General features: G+C 34.2%; 1 protein-coding gene across 6 annotated transcripts in view; it reads right to left on the bottom strand.

The window, feature by feature from the left end:
- Nup98-96 (nuclear pore complex protein Nup98-96) overlaps positions 1-24366 on the bottom strand; it is a 617363-nt gene that overhangs the window by 160825 nt on the left and 432172 nt on the right. For all 6 annotated transcript variants that reach the window (XM_089589262.1, XM_089589263.1, XM_089589261.1 and 3 more), the window contains one exon: positions 2206-2482. In XM_089589262.1, the coding sequence (XP_089445388.1) occupies positions 2206-2482 (277 nt within the window). The remainder of the gene's footprint in view (positions 1-2205; positions 2483-24366) is intronic.

The following is a 24366-nucleotide window of genomic DNA, read 5'->3' as shown; positions in this document are numbered from 1 at the left end:
TTTTGACTTGTTTATAAACTTTCTCTTCAAGTAAAAAAACTTTTTTATCATGTATTTACATGCTTGTGCAGCAAATAATATTTTTTCCATACCACCTTGCGGTAAGTATCTTGGTGAGTTGTTTTTTAAAGAAAAAAATTAAAATTCCGCAACAATACTTAGTTTAAAAAAAAACTAGATAATGTGACATAGAATTTATTAAAATTCAATAAAAAATACCTTTAGCACTGTAATTATCTTTGCTGATTTATTTTTTCTTCAAGTGGTTTCCTACGCCTAATTCCACTCGTAATTATTATTTTATATAATAAATATTTTTGTTACTAAAGGAGACTAGTTGAGAGTTATATTATTTAAAAAGTTTTCAAGTTTACTATGAATGGTAAAAATTGAAAAAAAAGCTACTTTAGTAGTGCTAATCATAACTTTAAAAAAATTTTTACTAAATTCTATGTCACATTATCTAGTTTTTTTTAAAATCAAGTATTGTTGTGAAATTTTAATTTTTTCTTTAAAAAACAACGCACCAAGATACTTACCGCAAGGTGGTATGGAAAAAATATATTTGCTGGACAAGCATGTAAATACATGATAAAAAAGTTTTTTTACTTGAAGAAAAAGTTTATAAAAAAGTTAAAAATATGATTATAAACATACCAAAAAATATTTCGTGTTTAACATTACATTATTTAAATTATAAATCGAATTCAAAGGGACCTAACGATTATTTTTTAACAAAAAATGTAATGCTTTTCGAAAAAGTATTTAATAAATAAAATGACTATTGTAAAAAAAGACGCTTGAATGAATGATAAAAGTAAAAAAAAAAAAAAAAAATGCATTGATGAAGAGTCGATGGCACATTGGTCAGATTCTATACGCGGGCAAAAGGCGAAGCCCGCTCGACCAACGACGAGTATACCCCTCTAAGATATAAGATTGTATTTAAGTGTTAGAGCGAGGGGAGCTTGAGTGAAATGTAAAGGTCGGAGAGGGAGAGTAAAACCGTTGTGTGCATGCGCGAGAACTCTTGGTTGTTAGAAACACTGCTACCAACACTGCTAACAGTGGCAGTAGCTGGCTCCATTAGGTGCTTAATACTTCGCCAGACAAGAATGAAAATATGTGTAAGCTGACGTGTTGTACACAGTAATATGTCTGTCGTGCAGTCAATAATCAAGTGCTACTTGATATTTAGCGAGGTACATCAATCATAACATTGCTGGTCCATTCTTAAAAAATTGTTGGAACAAAGCAAAAAGGATAGTCTCTTTAAATGATTCGTTAAAACTCCAATTATTGTTTCCGTGGAAAACTTTTCTGTCAAAAAAAATTTTTTATCCTATCCAAAAACTAGTAAAGTATTAGTTACATGATAACATGAATACCACAACCGGCATTCTCAAAACTCTTCTTAGAAAGTTTTTCGTATTCCCCATACCCTCTAAAATACTAGAAAAATCGTGTACTTAGACAAAATTTAATGTTATTAAAAAAAATTTTTTTTTTTAATTAGTGGTCTGACAAGAAATCCTTGTAAGGTGCCAACGTCCAATTGTTATGAACTGGGGAAAACATCTTTTTGAAATCACCCCTCAAAAGGAACTTTTAATACCTGTAAAAAAAGAAACTGAATGTTAATATCACTCTAACGCCAAGTTGTTTGTTATAAAATAGCATATCTACGATGATTGTTTGAACCCTTAAGAATTGCAACCCCTAATTTCTTTGAGTACACTTTTTTTTTTTTTTTTTAACACTAAACTTTTAAAACTGTCTTTTTAAAAAAAATTTTTTTGAAGAACATAAGTTTTCTTATATTTAAGAGGGTATGAAGAAGACAAAAAACGTGGTTCCGTGACTGTAAAAATTTTTCATGTCACTTAAGCGGTTTTTTTGTAAAATTGCTTATCCAGACGTCAAGTAAAAGCTGACAAAAATACTAATATACTAATCTCCAAAAAATGTTTTACGTTTTTCTCAATGAGTTAGGATATGAACGGGATATTAAATACTTTTTCTAATAAGACTAAATGTATATTTTCTATCTGGGGTGTTTTTAAGAAGCTGGTGAGCCCCTGGTAGGAAAAATAGGACTCACCACATAAGCAACATTGTACTGGGAGACAATGGCACTTATCCAACGAAAACTATTATTTAAGTCGGTTCATGTAATGTCATTTGTAATATTGACAAGATACCAACCATAGGTGAACAGCAAAAGCTCTTTTCCAATCTAAATCTTCACACACGTTTACAGTTTCACTTTTTTTGGATAATTTCTTGACACCTGCTATAAGCATAATTAGTTTTAATCGACTTAATGAAAAATAATCGTCCGCTTCAGCATCTTGCCATAGTTCAATTTGATGTTCTATCAGTTCACGTACCATGGAGCTTCCGTCTAATTGAGATAAGAGAAGAGCAAGACAATAATCTCCAGATTCTAATGCTATGTTGCAAGCTTCTTCTACTTTGTTAGCTGAAACAAAATTTATTAACGTTTGAATGTACTGTACAACATTAAAAAATTTAGTATAAATTACAAATTTTGTCACAAAAGTGAAAAAAAACTATTTTAAGTAGTTAATTTTCGGCAAAAACGAGGGTTATAGTCTAAATAGTATGATAATTGTTCGGTATGCTATTTTTCAACACTGAGATTGCCAAAACTTTAACCATCATCAACTTTTTAAGCGTTTGTATATGAATATACGAGAGCCAAGTGATAACTTCGCGCAATAGATGCAGGAAGACTACCTCACACACACAATTAGGTATTCAAGACTTTTCGTGTAGAATCAATAATCTAAAAACTGTACTTTAAGTGATATTAAAATTTATAACGCTATGTTTATTTTATAAGTAAAAAATCCTATGAGGGATATATATTAGTGACAGAGATATAATCATACGATTAATGACTAAGCTTTGAGAAAAAAGGATTATGAGTCACACGACAACAAGTACACAAGTCACTAAATTTACAGCTCAGAACACAGAAAAATCCAAAAACTATGGGTCCTGGGACCTATGAAAGGAGTGAAGCTTTATTGAGGTTTTTTTGTAAAGCATCTCGTTATTTAAATTGTATATATTTTTGGCAATTGTTTATTGAGAATATCTTACTTAAAAAATACAAAATTTATTTATGCTTATTTATCATTACATCCTGTTATTGACCCTGAAAACTTATTTTGGCCTTTGGGCTTTCGGTCCGAAAAATATAAAATACAAATCAATGATTCGACTTTATCTAAATAACGAGCAAGGACGGTATCATTGACTGTTTCATATTTAGTGGTCGATTACAATGGGTTAGTCATCATATTTAAGTTATATTTTAATTCTAAAATTTGAATTAATGGTACCACAGCTTCGGAAAAAAGTTAACATTAGAATCTCCGCTTTCCACTATAGAAATCTTACAATCTTTTTTAAATATTGTAGAACCCTCGTCTGTACATATTAGTAGTTGTTTATGAATGCATTCAATTATTTTGTTAACAGAAGTATTAGGTGATGTATAAATAGCTGCAATAATTATTTCTTTGTCACTTTGCACCAGGCATTTACATTGACAAGTTTTTCTTATTAAACTCTCATCAACATTAGCATTTGTTATATTTGAAATGCGTCAATTTTACAACTACTCAAATTTCCGCGTCATTTAGTAACGCATAACACGGTTACATATATTTTTTCGACATTTTATCTTGAAAATTTCTTTTTGACCCGTTTAATTTAAGAGTTTCTTGAGTCTTATTTTACTTTCAAATTTTGAAGCCCATTCAGCGACGTCACTCGATTTATAATAATTTTCCGATTGGAAATTGAAATCAGGGAGTGGTAAGGCCCAAGCCACAGTTTATGCAGTTGGGATACTGAATGCGGAATTATTGTACACCAAAATCACCGCTGGCCCCATACTGTTGATAGGATAACTTTCCGGGATCGTTTTAATAGGTAGCCATGTTCTTGATAGAATGAAGTCCATATGTATGGAGTCGAGAACTTGGTACACGTTTTTAGACAGAGTACCGCAACTGTGTGATTTGTATCCAAGCTTGACTGCCAAGATCTCAATGTGGGTCCACACTAATACAAGAATACGGCTGAGTTAGCGTGGCTGCACTGCGGCTCTAGCCGTAGCAGCCCAAGCAGGTAACTAAAGGCTAGGTCTTCTTGACAGCCAAGCAGTATTTTGCTTGGCACTGCAAAGCTAATGTGACGCGTCACAAACGTAGTGAAATGGGCTTCGTCTAATAAAGATGACAGCAGGTTATAGTGTATTTTTTTAGTGGTCCTGTCTTTATGAATTTCTATACAAAGGATGACATGAAGACAGGGTCACTAAAATGTTGAATAACCAGTTGTTAACTTTATTATACGAAGCCTATTTTACTTCGTTTGTGACGCGTCGCATTAGCTTTATAGCACCAAGCAGAATATGCATGGTAGTCAAGCAAACATAGCCTTTATTTACCTGCTTGGGCCGCTACGGCTAGTGCAGCAGTGCAGTCAAGCTAACTCTGCCGTATTCTTGTATCAGTGCAAGCTTGACAGTGAAACAGCGCCTTGATCAGGGCACGACTTGGCCTGACTGGTCCCAAGTAATTGCCGGAATTCGTTTGTATGTGTATATCATGTGTAGGTATACTCGGAAAAATTATTGCTAGGCATGCGCAGACATTGTTTTCGACATTTTCGTGCAGCATACATATACACATTAAAAACATACGCAGACGAAGATTGGCAATGGCTTGGGAGCAGTCAAGCTAAGTCAGGCCAAGTCAGGCCAAGTCGCGCCCTGACCAGTGCGCATTTTCACAGCCAAGCTTGGACCAATTTTGGTTATAGCCACGGAGCAAGACAGAGAAAGCCTCTATTTTCGCATCAGACGGTGGCCATTGTCGATGCATGTGCGAGTATGTGTCCATACCTTGCACCTATGTGTGTGCTTTACAGGTGCTTTGCATGCAATCATGTGAGTGGCATTGAATCTGGTACAGCAGTGGCAGAGGATGAAGAAAGGGTCCGTAGAACTCTCGGGAGAGCCACCCAAGGTTTTTTCTCGATATCAACTTGTCGCACTAACGCTTTCTCTTCGTTAACACCTTGCATAACAACTCGTATCACGGAGACGTATTCTGCTACCTATGAGACTCTTGATGTTGACCACGCATTTCAGGAGAGTTTGTGGCACGCCAAATTAGGGTCACAATATATATCTCCCTATAATATAGAGTTGTACGGCCAAAAGTGAGTCACAGCTTGGCCCCACTTCCTACACGATTCCTCTCGCACAGCAGCAGCTATCCCTCTATCTCTACTAATCAACCACTTTCTTTATTTCTCATGTATCAACTCAGAAGTCTTTGAGTTTTGCGAGATCCAGCACAATTACCACAACTTATTTGTATGTAAATATCTACCTATAGTTTTTAATTTATTAATTATTAACCAATAGCTAATAGTGATCAAAGAAGACCGTTTCAAATATAATCCACGTATTTCAGCATATTGCTGATTAAAAAAAGGTCTATAATCAGACTAAATTTTTTCCAGACTTTTGAATTCCTAAATATTTATACTGTGCAATGACTGATGAAGATAAATATTCATTCAAAATTTACATAAAAATTTAATGTGATATATTCACTGCAATGAATGTCAGAGAAAAATACAAAATAAACGAAAAAGAACAAAACAATATTCATATAGAAGAACATACTACCTATCAATTATAATTCAAAAGCTAAACACATTTTCATCGACATGTTGTATCTCATAATAATAAAAGGAGCTGTATTTATAAACATAAAAAATCTGTTTTTAAAATATAAAAATAAACTTTTAACAAAGATGTAATAAAATTTACTAGGAAGCAGTTCTCACGATTTGTTCTACTTTGATTACCATGCAAATTTCCTAAAATTACAAACAAAGCCAAAAATCGTTTAAATAAAAGAGGCAAAAACTACCCCTATGAGGAACTTCCGTTGTGGACACGTAGCAGAGTGGACGTGTAAAAGTGAGCTCCTGAATAAAGCAATAAATAGAAGAAAGATCAAGGGTAGATAGCTGTAATAAAGTCTTTAAAAAGTGATGAAATACATGAGGACATAATAAACAGTGACAAAGAGTGAAAAAAAAAGTGAAACAGGAGGATTATAAAGGATTAAAAAACAGGTAGGACAGAGAACGAGAAAGACGAACAAGACGCCGATGCAAGTCGCAAAAGAATAGTGCAATCGGATGAACATAAAAAGAAGTTGTATACGAAGGAAAAGGGAGAAAGAAAGAAGTGATAATAATTAAAGAAAAGTGAACAGTAAATAGTGATAAAGTGGACAAACAGAGGAATAGAAAAAAGTGAGGTTAGGAAACCCAGCAAGAAGGAAGGGCACGGGCAGGGAAAGGTGATTTTTTTTTATCGGTTTCTGACAAAGAAAGTAGATAAGGATGATACCAAAATTTTCCAACAGTAGTTACGTGGTCAATAAAGAAGAAACCTTAAAAAAAAAAAAAAAATTTTTTTAAAAAGAAAAAGGATATTTTTATAGAGACAGTAGATATAGAAATTTTTGACAACCTGGTTACTGGCAGTAGATAAAAAGAATTCCTAAATTATCAGGATTGACAGAGTCGGTAAGAGGAATATCTGTAGAGTCGGTAAAAATTTTAAAAATGACAGGAAAAAACGCAAATATTAACACGAGAAGTAATACAAACACAAATCCAAAAATCAAAGAACAATCCACCCTGAATGTCCGGAGAGAAAAAGAATAAAAGTCAGGATGTTAAAGAACAAAATGATAAGATGAGTAGGATAGAAAAGAGATTAGAAAGTATGTTTGAGTTGATAAAAAGATTAGAAAAAAGAGAAGAAAAATGGAGAGGGGAAAGAAGTAGGTGGTTAAAAGAAAGACTAGAGTGGATAGAAAAGAAGAAAGCTATTGAAGAAAGGATGAACAGATAAGAATGGGAATTAGAAAAAAATGAAAGGGAGAAGAGGAGACAGAACATTGTCATTAAAGGTGCAATTATAGAAAAAGAAAATATAAAAAAGAAGGTAGAAGAGTTTGTGGAACAGAAAATCAATGTCAATGTAAAGGTGAAAAATGCTACTGAAATAGTGGTAAAGACAGAAAAAAGTGATATGAAAATGGTAGTAGTAGAATTGGAAAGCAAGGAAATGAAAGACAGCATCATGATGAACAAGAAGAAGCTTGAAAAACGAATATACATTAAAAATGATTTGACACGAAAAGAAAGAGAAATACAAAGATTCATATTAGATAAATTAAAGGAACAAAGTAACGAAGGAAAAACCACAAAAATTGGCTATATGAAATTTATGATAGATGATAAGTGGTATAGATACAACGAATGGAAGGGAAATTTCCTAGAAGAAAGAAGAAGGATACAGGGGAAGATAACAGGAAAATCGCAAGAATGAAGAGGACAAGAAGGGAATGAGGAGAGGGAGTTGGAGGAGGAGAAAAAAAAAGTGTAAATATATGCGTTTGGAACATAGCAGGAGTGTTAAATAAGGACGTGGAAGTATGGGAATATTTAAATAATTTTGATATTATAATGTTAGTAGAAACATGGTAAGAGAAAAATGAATGGGAAGATATAGAAAGTAAGATGTCAAAAAAGTATGAATGGAAATTTGTTGCAGCAAAAAGAGAACATAAAAAACGTAGAGCGAAAGAAGGAATAATTACAGGAATTGATAAGAAGTTAGAAATTAAAAATTACGAGGAATTGAGTGGTAACATAGTAAAACAAGAGATTAAATATGGCGAACAAGAGTGGACATTTGTAGGAGTATACTGCCAAGACGTGGCAAAGACAATGGAAATTATAAAAGAATAAATAGGAACGCAGGAAAAAGGTGGTATTATACTGGCAGGAGATTGGAATGCGAGGACTGGCAGGGAAGGTGGATGGGTCAGTGAGATGGAGATTGGAAGCAAGGAAGTTAGTAACAGGAAATCAAAAGATGAAACAATTAACGAGGAAGGAAGGAGGTTAATTAAGGAAATAACAGAAGAAGAATGGGGTATAGTTAACGAACAAAAAGGAGAAGAAGAAAACTACACGCACATTGGCAGCAGAGGTAAGTCAGTAATAGAGTATGTTATAAGTAATCAAGAAGCGTTAGATCAGATAAAAGAATTAAAAATAGGACAAAGAACAGAGTCAGATCACATGCCGTTAGAAATATACTTAGAAAATGAAATAGAGATGGTAGAAGATAGGGGAAAGGAAGAAAAGGAAATTTCAAGAAGAGAATGGACGCAAGAATTGGTAGACCAATACCAGGAGAGGTGCGAAGGATGGAATTGGAAAGAGATACAAGTAGAAAGAAGTTGGAAAGAAATAAAAGAAGCAATAGAAGCAGCGGTACCAAAAACTAAAAAACAGTCTAAGGTATGGAGGTTGGGAGAAAGAAAGTGGTATGACAAAGAATGGAAAACAAAAAAGAAGGAGCTGAGAAAAATAATGAAGCTATGGAGAAAAAAGAAAGTGGGTAGAAACTATCTAATTAACAAAAAGAGAGAGTATAGAAATCGATGCGAGGCGAAAAGAAAAAGGTATGAAATAACGGAGGAAAGAAATATAAAGGTCGCAAAATCAGAAAGGGAAATTTGGAATTATATAAATAGATATAGAAAGAAGAAAGCAGGCGTTAATAATAAGACAGAAATTGAAGAATGGAGAAGGCATTTTATGAAGAAACTAGGCGGTAAGGATAAAAAAGCTATGATGATAGAAAAGGTGGAAGAAGAGAATGCAAGAATAGAGAAAAGTACACAGGACCAAGAAGAATTAAGCAAAGAAGAGTTCAAGAGGTTAATAAATAGGTTGAAACCCAGGAAGGCACCAGGAGATGACAAACTAGAAAACGAAATATGGAAATATATGCCAAAAGAGGTTGATGCAGCGCTATGGGAATTGATGAAGAAAGTATGGGAAGAAGGAAGGATTCCAGTACAATGGAGAAGAGGAGTGATATGCACAATTTATAAAGGAGGTGATAAAGAGGAGCTGGATAATTTCAGAGGGGTAACTTTGACATGCACGGCATATAAAATATACGCGAGTATGTTAAATGAATTATTAAAAAAAGAGATTGAACAAAAATAAGCAGAAAGTCAATTTGGATTCAGAGAAGGAAGAGGAGTGATGAAAGCAATCTATACGCTGAAGCACATAGTGGAAGACAAATTAAGTAAACCAAAAGGAAAAATATTAGCATGCTTCATTGATCTAAAAGAGGCATTTGACAGAGTAGATAGAACGGTTTTAAAGGAAAGATTGCAAGATATGAAGGTGAGTAAAATATTGATAAGTAGAATTATGGATATATACAAAGAAACTATAAATATGGTGAAGGTAGGAGATGAAATATCAGATGAATTTTGGACAGAGAGAGGAGTAAGGCAAGGGTGTCGATTGAGCCCAACATTATTTAATGTGTACCTAGCGGATCTAGAAGAGGAAATGAGAAAAGGGCAAGTAGGAGGATGCAGAATAGGAAATGAAAAAATATGGAGTTTATCCTACGCTGATGACATAGTTTTAATAGCAGACAGATAAGAAGAGCTAAAAGATATGTTAAAAAGGTTCAAAAAGTACATTGAGAAAAAGAAAGTGATTTTGAGCGAAAGAAAAACAAAAATTTAAGTGTTCGAAAAAAGAGCAAGATAGAGTATGGAAATGGGGAGAAAATGAACTAGAAGAAGTGACAGAAATTAGATATCTGGGATATATTTTACAAAAAAATGGTAGTAATGAAAGGCATTTGGAAGAAAGGAAGAGAAAGGCTATAATGGCAATGAAAAGCGCTTGGAGTATAGGTGAGAGGATATTTAAGTATATTTATTAAAGAAGGAAAAAGTTATTTGTGGCATTAGTGGAGAGTGTAGCGTTATTCGGAGCAGAAGTATGGGGCTGGGAAGAAGATGAGAGATTGGAAAGTATACAAAGAAAATATATTAAGTGGTTATTAGGATTAGACAGGAATACACCAAATTATTTAGTGGAGGAAGAATGTAAATTGGAAAGCATGAAAATGAAGGCGCTAAGAAGAGCAATTAAATTTGAAGAAAAGATTAGGGACTTAAAAATTAAATTAGCAAAAGGAGGCATAAGAGAGAAAGATAAAGATAAAGAAAGAGAAAACATAGGAAAAGTAGCAAAAAAGAGAATGGAAATATTAAAGGAAAAAGAAGTAACAGAAACAAGATACATGAGAGGGACAGAATTCAAAGAGCAAGTAAGATTTAAGATAATAGAGAGTAGAAGAAGAAAGGAAAAAGAAAAAAGATTAGAAAAGATAAAAAACTCAAGATATAATAAGATATACAAGAACATTATAACAGAGGATGAACCAGAATATCTGAAGATGGAAATACCAATAAAAGATAGAAAATTAATGGCAAGATTTAGATGTGGTAATGAATTTAAAAGCAGAGAACATTGGAAGGAAGAAGAAGAAAGGAAATGTAGATTATGCAAGGAAGAGGAGGAAAATCATACACACATACTGAAGAGATGCGAAAAAACAAGGAGCGAAAAAATAATAGAAGATATACTTGATAAGAGCGCACAGGAAATAGAAATATTGAGAAGAGTAGTTAGGAAAAGAAAAGAAGGGGAGAGTTCCTGAGAGTGCCAAGAGAAATAGGATCAAGAAATCAAGAAGGAAGAAGGGAAGGATATGAGAAGAGAGAAGAAAGAAGAGAAAGGATCAAGAAAAACAGTGTAAAGTGTAAAGTGAAGTGTAAAAATACTTTCAAAAAGACTGTAGTACTTAAGATTTAATTTATTTTATTGTAGTGGTTATATAAACAGTATATTTTTTTGTTTTTTTTTTAAGTTTATAATATTATATAAAAGAAAAAGTGACTAATTGTTTCAGTATCATTAATAGATTTCATTTTATTTCATTTCTAGTTAAATTAAAACATAAATATTAATATGAATTTCAAATAAGTAGCAAATTATCTTTGAAAAGTTTTAGGTTCATAATATTATCTAAAAGAAAAAGTGACTAATTATTTCAGTATTATTATTAGATCTCATTTTATTTCATTTATAGTTAAATTTTGATATAAATTTTAATATGAATTTTAAATTAGATTCAAATTATCTTTGAAAATTTTTTTTTTTAATTTATTATATGTTTTTGTTTACTTACTAATAAGAATAAGTTATGTAACTTGAAAATCATGAATGAAAATGTAAAACATGTGTAAAAGTAATGTGCAAAGATAACAATAAGAAATGTAACGGAAGCCCTCCAAACCTGAAAGGGACGGAGTATGAAATAAATAAAAAAAAAAATAACTACCCCTATGCAAACAAAACACCTGCTAGCCATCATCATTACTACGAGGCTTGGACAAAGTCGTATTCATTATTTGAAAACAAGATATTATTTTACTTAAAAAAAAAAAAGCTGTTATGATAATGAAATAAAATTTTTTTCAAAATTAAGTAACAACTTCTCAAAATTTTAGTTAAAATATTTGGAATTATTTGAATAAATATTAGTAGTGTTTTCACTACAACAATTAAAAATACACTTCACAAAAATTTAAAAATCGAAATACTTTCTTTCATACACAACATTTCAAATAAAATGTTTTAAGTACAAATAACTTGAATTACAATTGTATTTGGTCGATAAATTTCAAATGATATCTTTGAAGTGAAAATGCCTTTAATAGAAGTATTTTAACCGAGTACAATTTTTTTTGATTATTTACTCTATGTACAATTGTATATAACGTAGGTAAACTAAAAATTATTAATAATTTTTTATCTACTCATTCCCTAAGAATGTTGTTGTGAAAGCACTTGAACAAGGCCGACGTTCTTCTGAAAAAAGGTGAATCACCTGCAAGGTACTCGTACCTGCAGTACAATGATGATTCTTGTACATCCACGCAGGCCTATGCTGATCAGAAATGAAAAACAAAATATTTTTCGACAACCGTAGATGCAAAAGTTTGACTGGGAACAGTTACACTGTAATATTAAAGGCAAATATAATTTTAGATTAGGATCAAATAAGATTAAGTTTAATATTAGGATAGCTTAGAGTTAATACATATAAATAAGCGAAAATATTAGTAACAACCAGAATCGTCACAAACAACCAGTACACACTATACCACTAGCAAACAACTACATTACACATTAATCATGACAAGCCTAGTAAATAGCAGTATTAACTTTTAAGGGATTACCTGATTTTCACCATTCAAGTTTTCAAGCTCATGGTTTACAGAGTGACCCTTTTCACATCGCATTAATGATTTCATAAGCACACTGCAATAGTCTAATTTGTAATCTAGTTGATTGCTTCTACTTTTTCCCAAATGTAAAGGAAAACCTTCCTTTAAAGTTAATCCTTCCCCTTTTCTTGACTCCAGGAGAGAGTCTGTACGCCTGCCTCCACTAGGGGTAACAGAGTTTCTGATTCTCTAGGGTACCAAGAGACGACTCTCTCTCCTACGACTGGCAGCAGAAAAACATGTTGACTAAAATTCTACCAAAATTCCGCATTATTCTTGCAACATTATGAACATTTAGAACTACCGATAAACCTAATTATGATAACTTGTGACAGGCAAATCAATATTATTCTTATCATCATTCTAACAACTGCTATTTTTATTATTATTATTATCGTTATTATTATTTTTTTTTATTTTTTATTTTTTTTTTTCCAAGGTCATCCAGAATGCCTATATGCACGATAGAAGGGTGTACGAACCCTCCCCTGTGTGGGACTCAATATAACTATACCAGGAAATTTAGGCCACCGAGGTACAGCCGCTCATCGGCAAGTAGGTGAAATAGCGAAGCGGTCCACAGGAGCCAGCCTGTATTCAAGCACCCACGCAAGCCCCCATACTGCGCACCAACCACTCCACAGCCATACCCTGGAAGCTCAGCTTCGAAAATAGAAAAAAAAAAAAAAAAAAAAAAAAAAAAAAGGGCAAAGCACCTGAGAGCATGGGGCACCAAGCCATAGCCACTTATCGGCAGGAAGATGATAGAGCGAAGCAGTTTAAGGGAGTCTCCACGCGCTTCAGCACCCATGCAGGCCCCCATTCCGCACACCGACCGCTCCGCGGCCACGCCCTGGCGGCCCCACCCACCCCAAGCCCAGCTACCACCCCCCCGAATATCTCGAGCGCCGCAGCAAAAATACTACCCCACGCCCTCACGGTGGCACCGGATCCACGTGAGCACCATCTCCACTCAGTCATCCAGAAAACCGTCCTCCCTTTTGGCCCGGAGAACTGTATGTATGCATTGGGCTACTGCAGTCCATCTTTTTTTGTTGCCACTTGGTGCAGTCAAAGAACGAATATTCTGCGTCATCTTTGTTGTAGCTGCAGTATTTGTAAGCAGCTATCTGTGTGTTCCGCATATTGTTGAGGTACGAGCGGAAATACCCTTGATTTGAGAGGAATTGGGTAAGGTAGTAATCTACTTCCCCGTGTTTTTACTCAGTCCATTCCTTGACATCTTTTATCAGGCGAACCGTCCATCTACCTCTAGTTGCCATCTATGTTGCTAGCGTTCCCAGGTAATTTCCCAGGCGTTTTTCTTGGCCTCCATTTTTCCTAAGTCCTGCTCCGTAAGGTGCTTTAATCGTCTTTCTCTCGCAAGGAGGTCAATGGGGATTACGCCTGCTATCACCATTATTGCAGACTACGAGACTGTGCGATAGGCGCAGGCTATCCTTAAGGCTCCAATTTTTTGAACTTGAGTGATTTTGACTCTCTTAAAGAAAAAAAAATTCTATACAAATAAAATTGTTTTGATTTTTATTTTGTTTCATTACGTAAAACTGTCATACTATTTGCTATGCGCTTATGTCAGGTGGCACCGTTGAGTGAGAAAAATTGGCCCTTGCCAAGATCACCAGAATGCACGGAGAAAAATTTTTTAGTATATTAAAAAAAAGTTATTAATAGTGAATTGTCCCAATGAATCAATGATTTGAGTGTGTACTATGTTGGTGTACAGTAATCAATTTTGTTTGGTGTTGTCATGCGTACTACAAGATTGGAAAAAATAAAAACATAGATTGTGACTATGATAGCATAGCATATATAAGTGCATGATACATGCTTTAACTTGTGTAAAGCTTAAAGAATACAGGTAATCCATGGAAATGTAATGTAAATGTATAAAAGTTAACCTAACCTGTCATTAGTATTTGCGTTTATTTAACACAGTGTTGTGAGAAATAGATAAATGTGAGCAATACCTATGTTTCTGAAGCTCCACACAAGTAAAAGCTTGTATATGCACTCATATATGCTGCTATTACGTTCGCAACCCATGTTTTTATTTTTTTCAATCTTGTAGTACACATGACAACACTAAAAAAAATGTATTACTGTACACTAACATCATACACAATCAAATTTCTTATTCATTTGGTCAATCCACTCTTAATAACCTTTTTTTTAACTTATTAAGAAAATTTTCTGTAAGGCTGCATGCATTATGGCGATATTAGCGAGGGACAATTTCTCCCATTTGACGGCGCCACCTGACAGGCGCATAGCGAATATGTATGTGGTATTTTCAAATAAAAGTCTTTAAGTAATAATTCTGTTTGTACATTTTTAAAATAAGCAAAAATTATTATGGAAAGGTAATAAAATTAAGAACACGATTAAATAGCAAACACGGTAGACAGCTCAGTGTAAGTTTTAAAAAATCGATGATTTTGCGGATCTCCAAGGTACGTGCATGTTGCAGGAGACTGTATTTTTAATGATAATTTGAAGACTTAGAAAAAAAAAAAAACGTTTAAAAAAATGCAGCAATAGCAAATTAAATGTTATATTTCTCTAAAATTATAAACAATTTTTTTAAAGTTATTATTCAATAAAAAGAATTATTAAAAGACAAGCAATATTATTCAAGGAATCTAGAATTTATAACAACAGTAAATAAAAAACGTTTATGAATACAACGATCACTGTATTTGATTGGTAACTAAAATCAACAAATTTTTTAATAAAGCTAGAACATTTGTACTGTCTGTTCAAGTACAAATTTTTTTCCAGTTTTCAATTGTAGAAAATATTAATGGCGATAACTCATATGAAAAATATATAAGTTATTTTACCTAAGATTTTGTTGACAATAAAAAAAGTAGTTTGCTGCTATACGTCTATAAAACTTTTAAATATGAAAATGCATTATGGTTATCGTTTTTTATAAGTATCTCCAAAAAAAATTACTCAAACTAAACCGACATCACTAAAGTATTTGCATTTTCTAATACATGATCTATTTAAACGATCTTTCATTAAATAATGATTAGAAAGATTTAAAAAAACTTTTTTCTGCTAAACATCAATTACTATCCGTATTTCATCAAGTAAACAAAATTGTGAATTGTATATCTATATAAATTTAAGGTGATAATAACGGTTACGTTTAATTATGAGAAGTGTGCAAAGGTCTTCCACGTTCCACATTCTTTATGTGTGTGACGCGTACATTTTCTGTAGGACTTTGAGTCAGTTGTGGCTAGCTTGGCCAAGGGTACAGACGCACTTGGTACGGATAATTATAAAATGCCTAAATTACTAATCGGTGTCTTATCCTTATTTCCTCTTTTCACACGCAAATACAAAAAAAGTGTCAAAAAAGATGATTAACACAGAGTAACCCAGTGCTAAATGAAGAAACGCATTAAACCAAGCAACAATGCTGGACAAGAATGACAAGATACCTGCCAGACTATTGCAAGCGATGGCTACCATGCTCACATGCTCGGGATGAGCGCCGCTGATTCGGAGAATTTATTACGAAGCAACGGGACATTTGGCAACCGAATTAAGTCCCTACGTCTTACATGCAAGGAGTTTTGTTTTGACTGTCAGAGGATACAGCTGTGTAGAAGTCTCTTCGATCGCTCATGACAGTTAACTTAAGTTTTAGAAGATCAGTATGCTAAGTAAACACTAGTATTTATAAGCACAGAGTTAAACGACAGGCTCAATTTTCTTATCCCTCCACGCCCACCAGATGAGTTGACGTATAACAGAAAGTGTAAAATTCTGCTTGATTACACAGCAACAAAGTGGAACTGTAGCCAACTTTGCTCTGTACTTGGAGCAAGGAACCAAATATTGCTAACATAGAGAGTTTTTTAGAGAGCGATTTTTGCACGGGTTGGTAAGTCATGAGATGTGTGACGAAATTTCTGAAACAGAACAGGAAAATTTCAAGAAGGCATTCGAAATCGCGCAGATGCTAGAGGCGATGTGCTGCATAGCGGATGCTGTCAAAAGTAACAGCCAGGCCACTACAATTAAACTAACGCATGCACTTATCGCTACCACATTAGGGACAAGGTAAGGACAATGCAAGCCTAACCGTCAGTAATTTTTTCGCAGGCAAATATGTCATGTGTAATGCAACAATAATTTGAGTGAGCAAAGAGAAAAATCGAACAAGACTAATTTTTACAATGGATGTGGTGGGTTGCACTTGCAAAGTGAGTGTCAATTCTGAGACTTCGAATGTCACGAGTGCAGAAAAAAGGGGCACATCGCTCGTGTATGCATGTCTATCAAAACAATAACAAATTATAACCTCGTAGCATTGCCAGCCTCAGCAGAACAATGTGACAATGTAATGTACTTAAAAAGCCTTGTAGACATTAATGCTGTTGGTTCTAGGCACAAAAAAATGCCTAATGTACAGATTAATAGATAGGATTTAAAAATTGAGATAAATACCAGATCACCTACATGCACTGTGAGCAGAAAGACATTGCAAGCAGCTGATTTGAATGGCGAGCGGTTATATCTAGCCAACAGACAATTCATTAGCTTTTTGCGACACCTTGCAAAGTGCCTCGGCCGTCTTCGAAAATAACGTGGCGCTTCAAAAGATGACCCATTAGCTGTATATCTATGTTGTCGACAGAGAGTTCGACTTGCTCTTTGATCTTGACTGGATTAGCCAATTTGTTAAGAAAATAGATTGGATTAAAATTTTCAGTCTGGATGCAGTCCACAGCATCGGGACCTTTCCTCTACGCCTTTCTACTGATGGTGACGCTGAAATTAAATAACTTTTAGCTAAATTTAACCTTGTTTTTAGTGAAACAGTTAGAAAACTTACAGGCCCTCTTGCTCGAATGCACTTGAAACCAAGAGATAGCTCAGAATATTTATTTACAGAACTAACTGGCAGCAAGCCTAATTACAAATTGAATATCAGGGATGTGTTGCCAAGCGCAACACGTACAACACTGTTTCTAAGGCTGTAGGCTCAAATCAATTATGTAAGTATAAATATTTATGAGTAACAAAATAATAAAAATAAATGTATTAAAGCAAATAAATGAATTGTAATAAAAACTGTACGAAAATAAATAGATCAGGTGACTGTTAATAAAAAGTGTAGTTTTTGATGTGTTAGCTAGTTGACTAGTGTATGGATGTAAAAACAGAAATGTGGGAATGTGGTAGAATAAGATGAAACCAACTATTGCTTTGGGAGTAAGATTTGATGGAGATTATTCTTGAACACATGTATATCTGTTCCAGACCAAGTTTGGATATTAATGTTAAATAAACATCTCAGGCGGGGTATAGGGAAGTAGAAAAAATAGTGTGTAGTATAGGTTTGTTTTGTAATGTATCTGATATTTCTGAGGTCATGTTGGCTACTTCTAACAGAGAAAAGTGCAAGCAGATCAGGGCATTTGATAGAGTTATGGTTAAGTCGAAAACTAAATAGTGCACAGTAGTAAATATGTAAATTCAACTGGTAAGAACTAAGTAATTAGATGGATAAGGAAAATAATTGTAGTTAGTGTATGCTACAAGTGAATTTGGTTTGTAAAAGTGCAGTGAAGTATACTGTCAACTTAAAAACATTTTGATGAGTGTATAAGGACCAGATGATAATCAATGAACAATATAATGTGGAAGCATTTAAGACTTCAACGAGAGAATGATGGTCCTTGCTAATATGATATCACGCCTCGTTTTTTGTATGAAGCCCAGAAGTTTTTAACATTTGGAAATGGCTTTACTGATGTGGTCTTTAAAGGACCATGAGGAGTCAAGAGTTACACCCAGATCCTTATACTTATCTTCATGAACCGAAAATCCACTGTTGGAGCACCCAAGGACCGCATTTAACAGATCAAACTGTAAAAGTAGAAAGTCTGCCAGTAAAGAAACACATGTATAGCTAACAATTTTATTTAAAAAATCAGAATTCTTACAAAAATGTTGAGAGCCAGAGAGAATGAAAAGTATACGAAAGACGCGAACAGAATTCAAATATAGGGAATGTATATACACATTTTCGTAAGATTTCAAGAAAATTGTGTGTTTGCCTCAAATTTAACCAGGGGAATAATATTTATAGGTACTTAATCACAACGGGCAAAAAAGAGGTCGGCCACTTACATCGAGAACGTAACGACGAAAACGCCCGTTATATGACCCTAAAACAGTATTCTAGCACCGAATCGAAAACTGATTCACATAACGATGACGGTAGTAGTAGTGAAAGGCGTGGAGAACGCATAAGTGAGCCAGAACTAGACAAAAGAATAGAACAGCGTAAGTAGGGAAGGAATAACAGAAATCAATCAAGAATGTAGCAAGACCCCAACAAAAGAGGGACATGCATTGACATGCGTATAGAAAAAGGGAAAGGAGACGAACAGCTAACTAGCAGCTATAAAGAGAAATCTGAAATTACAGTAGAGGGAGAAGTAGAGCAGATAAATGAGTTGAATAACACGTAATGCAAAACAGAGAGGGAGAATGAAACTAACAGAGTTATCCACTTACCATCGATGAAAAAATATACTGTGTGCAGAACAAGCCTGCCAAATAAGAGACCACTATGGTCACCAAAAGAGGGGGATGACCCACCACTCTGCCAAAAGCTAAACCAGATTAAAAACCGTCCTTTGAGGTATCTCAAAAACCTGGAGTTTATGACGATAACAAAAGTGGTAGCCAATACAGAAGTGGTAGATCCCTTACATAAAAGAGGGTACATAAATCTAATACGCATGAGAAACAAGGAGAAAGTCGTAAGTGAAGCTAAAAGTACTAAAATGAGAAAGATAACGATTATACACACGGATGTATAGAAGCATAATAATAAAACGGTGCTTCAATCGAACATTAAAAAATGTATCAAGGCTATCAAAGAAATAATAGTAGCAAACAGCATTAAGACAATCGAAATTATCACAGATCTAACGATTCTTAATCATACACAATGAAGGTACTTTGTCGGAATTTTATAGAAAGTTTTGAAGGACAGTAGATAAGCTGCAGTGCTGTACACCAACACTTTGATAATTCCACTAACAAATCAAAGATTGAAAATCTCAGCTAAAAATTTTTTTGTCATTTGCATAGATTAGGAAAGATGATTCAGTCAAGAGTGCTAAAGGAAGGCTTATTATGGCCAATGTAAGTAATAGCAGACCAATGTCCGAGACCTGTGGACTCCCAGAGTTGGCTACACACTCATCTAATAAGGTACCAAGAAGGCCAATTTCTTCAGTTTAGCCTGTAAGAAACAAGGTAATTTGTATAGAGTATCGCCAAAACCGAAAGAGTAGGCCCAAAAGACATACGTCACGGAGAACGCTTCCGTTACATCCCGAGTTGATACGACTTATATTATAACTAAAAGCTATTCATCCGTCAAATTCAGATAAGACGTATTGTGAATATAAAGCAAGCTCATATGACAAGAGGAGCTCGTACGTAGCTTACGTGTGCGCGTGTGGGTATTAGCTTTAAGGTGAATGTTTCATTATATGCTGACATGGAAAACGGCCAGCCTCGTTGTCAAAATGCATGTATGTATGAATGAATAGTTACTTGCTCAATAATTGTTTAATTCTAATAAAGTATACTAATTTAAAATTTGTAATTCACACATTACTTTATTATATTCAAACATTAAAAGCAAAGGCCTCTTTTAATCGCTCTGATGCTATAAAAACGCACCATCAAGAGGAAAAATCGTTCTCTTTACGTCTGTCACCTGTCCTCTAAAGTTTTAGTCAACTCTTTACTTTCACGACTCGTCAGTACCTTATACACGTAAGGCATAACGTGTTGGCTGAGGAAACTTGAGTGTGTATCGAGAATATCAATAGTATCGGTCTATGCTCAGGAGCGAGGTACAGCAAAGGAGGCCCGTCAAAAGTAGTTCCGGCGATAGCAGAGAAAGCAGAAATCGCAACATTTTACCGGCCACGAACTCATTCGTGTATTTTAAGGTAACGCTGAAGGTTATCGCACGAAGCAGTAGGGAACTCTGAAGCAGCAGTAACAACAATCAGTCATAAATGTAAGTTATTCATCAGTACTAAAACTAACGCTGAACCATGTTAAAGTGACCCGATTAAATTGTATTTAAACGAACAAATTATTATTAAATTGCTTTAATAAAGAAATACTTCAATTAAAATTACCCATATTATTTAAATAAAGATTATTATTCAATACAAAAACAACAAATAAAGCTCACGAGCCGAATCCTAAGAGACCCACGAATGACACTTAAATAAAACAGTTAAGACCATACTCTAAACAAGTCCGGTCATAACACTATCAAAAGCTTTAGCCAGATTCAAGAAAATAATGCTAACTTGTGCACCTAATTTAAGTACAGATGAAATAAATTAGCTAAGAGTTAATAGGTTTGTAATAGTTGAGCGACCCTTAGTAAACCCGTGCTGTTGTTGTGAGATACATGATGAAAGAATAGCAGAAAGTATGTTTTATAATAGGCGATCAAACAGTTTTAATAGAGGACTTGGAAGAACGATAGGTCTGTAGTTGTTAGCCAGTTGTAGGTTTTCAGATTTGTAGATGTGAAATATGAATGCCAGTTTCCAAGTACTTGCGAAGACGCCTTCAGCCAAAGATTTCAAAAAAAAGGTAAGTGGGTGACAGATACTTAAAGAACAATTAATGATGAAAAAGGCTCGAATTACGTCTAGGCCTCATTAGTTTGAATTTTTTAATTGTGAGATGTCAGCAAGAACATTTGAAGAGATGGAAGAAACGTCAATGTCTTTTAAGCCCTAGATGGTTGGAGTACGAGTAGAGGAGGAATGCCTATAAAATGAAGAGAAATAAATAAATAACGCTTAAAATTTGGAAATAGAGTGTGACTGAATTTCAATAATAATCTACAAAAGCTAATATTTCGACATCCTACAGATGTCCTCTTCAGGGCTACATGGTAATAAAATGTATACATATTTAAAGAAAATGTAGGTAAAAACAATTGTAGCATAAAATTAAAAAATATACAATACCAATAAAAGTGCGAGGATACGTCGCGCGAAGCGCACAAACAAAAATTAGTCACACATGGCTAATGGATAATGACACGCCAAACAACAGAACAACATAATTTAGACATACATTAATTTTTTAAAAAATTCTAATTTTGGGTCAGGGAAAGACAAAAACATACAGAAAAAAACTATAGAGGATTAATACTAGGTAAGGGATTACAGAGAGAGGATGTACAGAAACATGAAAAAAGATAAGATATACATGTAATACACGAAAAATCAAATAAACAAAATCAAATTATGCAATAGTAACTAACAACAAAAACGCTTACATAAATTTGTATTTGAAATCAAGCAAGAACTTCTTATATACACGACTTAACTTTTTTGTATCAAGCTGTCGATTATTTATCATTATTGTAGTGAATTGTAATATAGTTCATTTTAGAGAATTCCCTCCTAAATGTATTCTTCTCTCATTTCAAAATTCTAACTTTATCAAAATTAAAAAAGTGCTGAAATTTATTAGAATGTAAGGCTTTTGCAGATCTAGGATGATGTTTCTAAACTGATCTAACGTGTTTATTCATGCTAATATTCAGTTGTTTTTTGCTTTGGCCAATATAACAGGTTCCACACTTACAAAATGCAATAAAAACAATGCCACTAATCTGCTCCTTTCGTGTTCTGTCTTCACCTAGTCTAAATATATCGGTTAACTTAGAAGTGTTAGGAAAAATGACTTAAATATTGTGTCTGGAAAAATTTTTTATGAAGATAATGCTCTAATGGTTCAAAAAATGGAAGTAATCTGTAGGAAAGTTTATGAGAACGGTACTCTGTGCATAAAGTCTGAGAATCTGCCTTGTGATTCCTATTATTGGAACGTTTAGAAGTTCTATAGAGCATGCTTATCTAAGCTTTAATATACTTTTCCATAAAAAAAGAATGATAAGCATTTAAAGCTAAGATTCTCCTAACCTCCAGAATGTTTTTTGTTCTAAAGTAAGAGTCAGCAAGTTAAAATACTTTGTCAATCATAAAAACAATTATAGCTCTCTTTTGTGCCACCAGCTTATGAGAGAAAAAATTTAGACATCTACAAAAGGCAGATGGTTTACGATTTAAGTCAATTATACATGCAGCTTTAGGAACTCTGGTAATCAGAGTATCTAAAAAGGGTATTGATTTATTATTTTATTGTTCAATTATGAACTAAATAAACGGATTAAAGCTACTAAAGAGTTCCAGTACCTGTTGAATTTCATTATTATTAATAATTAGAAAGCAATCATCTACATATCTTGTATAAGAAAGAATAGACTGGCCACACCTCAGAATGATGGACATCTCAAGAGACTCAAGTACTATTTCAGCAATCCACAGGGAGCAACAACCTCCCATAGGTGTGCCAGAAGTCTGGCAGTATACTATATGATTAAACGTAAAATAATTCGAATTATTTATTGTAATTACAATTAATTAAAAAGGCAAAACAATCCAAAAATTCTTCCTTATCTATAGCCAAAAGGTTCTTATGAGAGCCCAACTTGCTGCTTACACAACCTCTGATGAGTGAAAAAGGCAAATTAGTATAAACTGATACCACATCAAACGAAACTAAGGAAAACTACAAGGCACAACAAGTTGAAGAAGTCGCTGACGTCCTTCATTGAAATTCTTAACTGAATACTGTGATCTTAACAAAAATTTGTAAAAAAATGTTCAGAACCACTTATCGAAGCCATACGTGGGTAATCCAAGAGAAGAAACTATCAATCTTACAGGCATACCACTCTTATAGATTTTGACAGTACCGTAAGTCTTCGACACAGAACAGTAATTGATTTCATTTAAGTTCGGCCCTATAATTTTAGCGTCAAAAAATACATCTCCATGGGACCAAAGATCTACGATCTTCTGAACACACTTAAAAAGAGATAAAAGGATTCTTTTTCTTTTTATTTCATTAACTGTTTCATAATACGTGGGGTCTGACAAAACTGACTCGACCTCGTTAATGTAGTCTGCTCTGTAGATGACAGCTGTAAAACTACCCTTATCTGCACCCGTAAAAAAACAACATCTTGTGATAAAACAACTCCTAAAAAACTGTCTTATGCGACCCAGACAACTGTTGATAATTTTATCAAAATATATAAACTTCTAATTACTGACAATAGCACCTTTAAATGTCAAAAAACAAAAACCTCTAATCTTTGGAGTAATAGAATTATTAAAAGAATTCGACACTAGTGTGGGTTCAATAGGTTTAATAAAATTAAAAATCATACTCGAATTCAAAATGAGGAGAAATGTTTAGCGAGTCAATTGCATTTAAGGATAGAAGTAGAAGCATGGATTATGTTAAGACTTAGAGTATCTGGAAATTGATTGTGTTTAAAGCAAGCTTTGATGAGCTTCTGAAATTGCCAAATATCAGATCCTCATTCCGATTTCACTATGAATTCTTTATATAATGTTCGAAAAAGCTTTAGGCATTTAGTTTTAAGTCTCTTGTATTAATAAAATCTGTAAACCCTGTAAGGTTGTGTGTGATGTGCCATGTGCCCTGTGCGGAGAGGGGGGTGGGGGCCGATAGCGAACCCCCATGTATTATTAGAGCTACCGATAGTGACTTGACAGAGTGGCCGCGTGGGTTTGGCCTGTTGCTCGCGGACTGCGAATGAAGGAGCATCGAAGAGGGCTTATACGATATCTCGACACCGTTCATATAGACTGGGCACCGACGGCTGAGTTCTGCCACGTTGTCCGGTGTATCGTCTGGAACACCACATTGTCTCGAGATACCCTTTTTCATCGGACTGAGCACCGACGGCTGAGTCCTGCTCTGTCATCAGGTGTATCATTCTGAGGAATAGAGGATCCAGACTGCAGCATCCAGCGAACTACTCGGCCACTTCGCAGCCACGAGCTTCACCTTCCGACCTTCAACGCTACAAACTCATCTACCCCGAGCGCAGCAAGCCACGCAC

This window comes from Copidosoma floridanum, unplaced genomic scaffold (assembly GCF_036245765.1).
Source record: "Copidosoma floridanum isolate Cflo_tuat_1 unplaced genomic scaffold, Cflo_Japanese_pri ptg000008l, whole genome shotgun sequence".
Taxonomy (NCBI): Eukaryota; Metazoa; Arthropoda; class Insecta; order Hymenoptera; family Encyrtidae; genus Copidosoma; species Copidosoma floridanum.
Note: the sequence above shows the minus strand (reverse complement) of the source record. Positions and strands in the feature narration are given on the sequence as shown.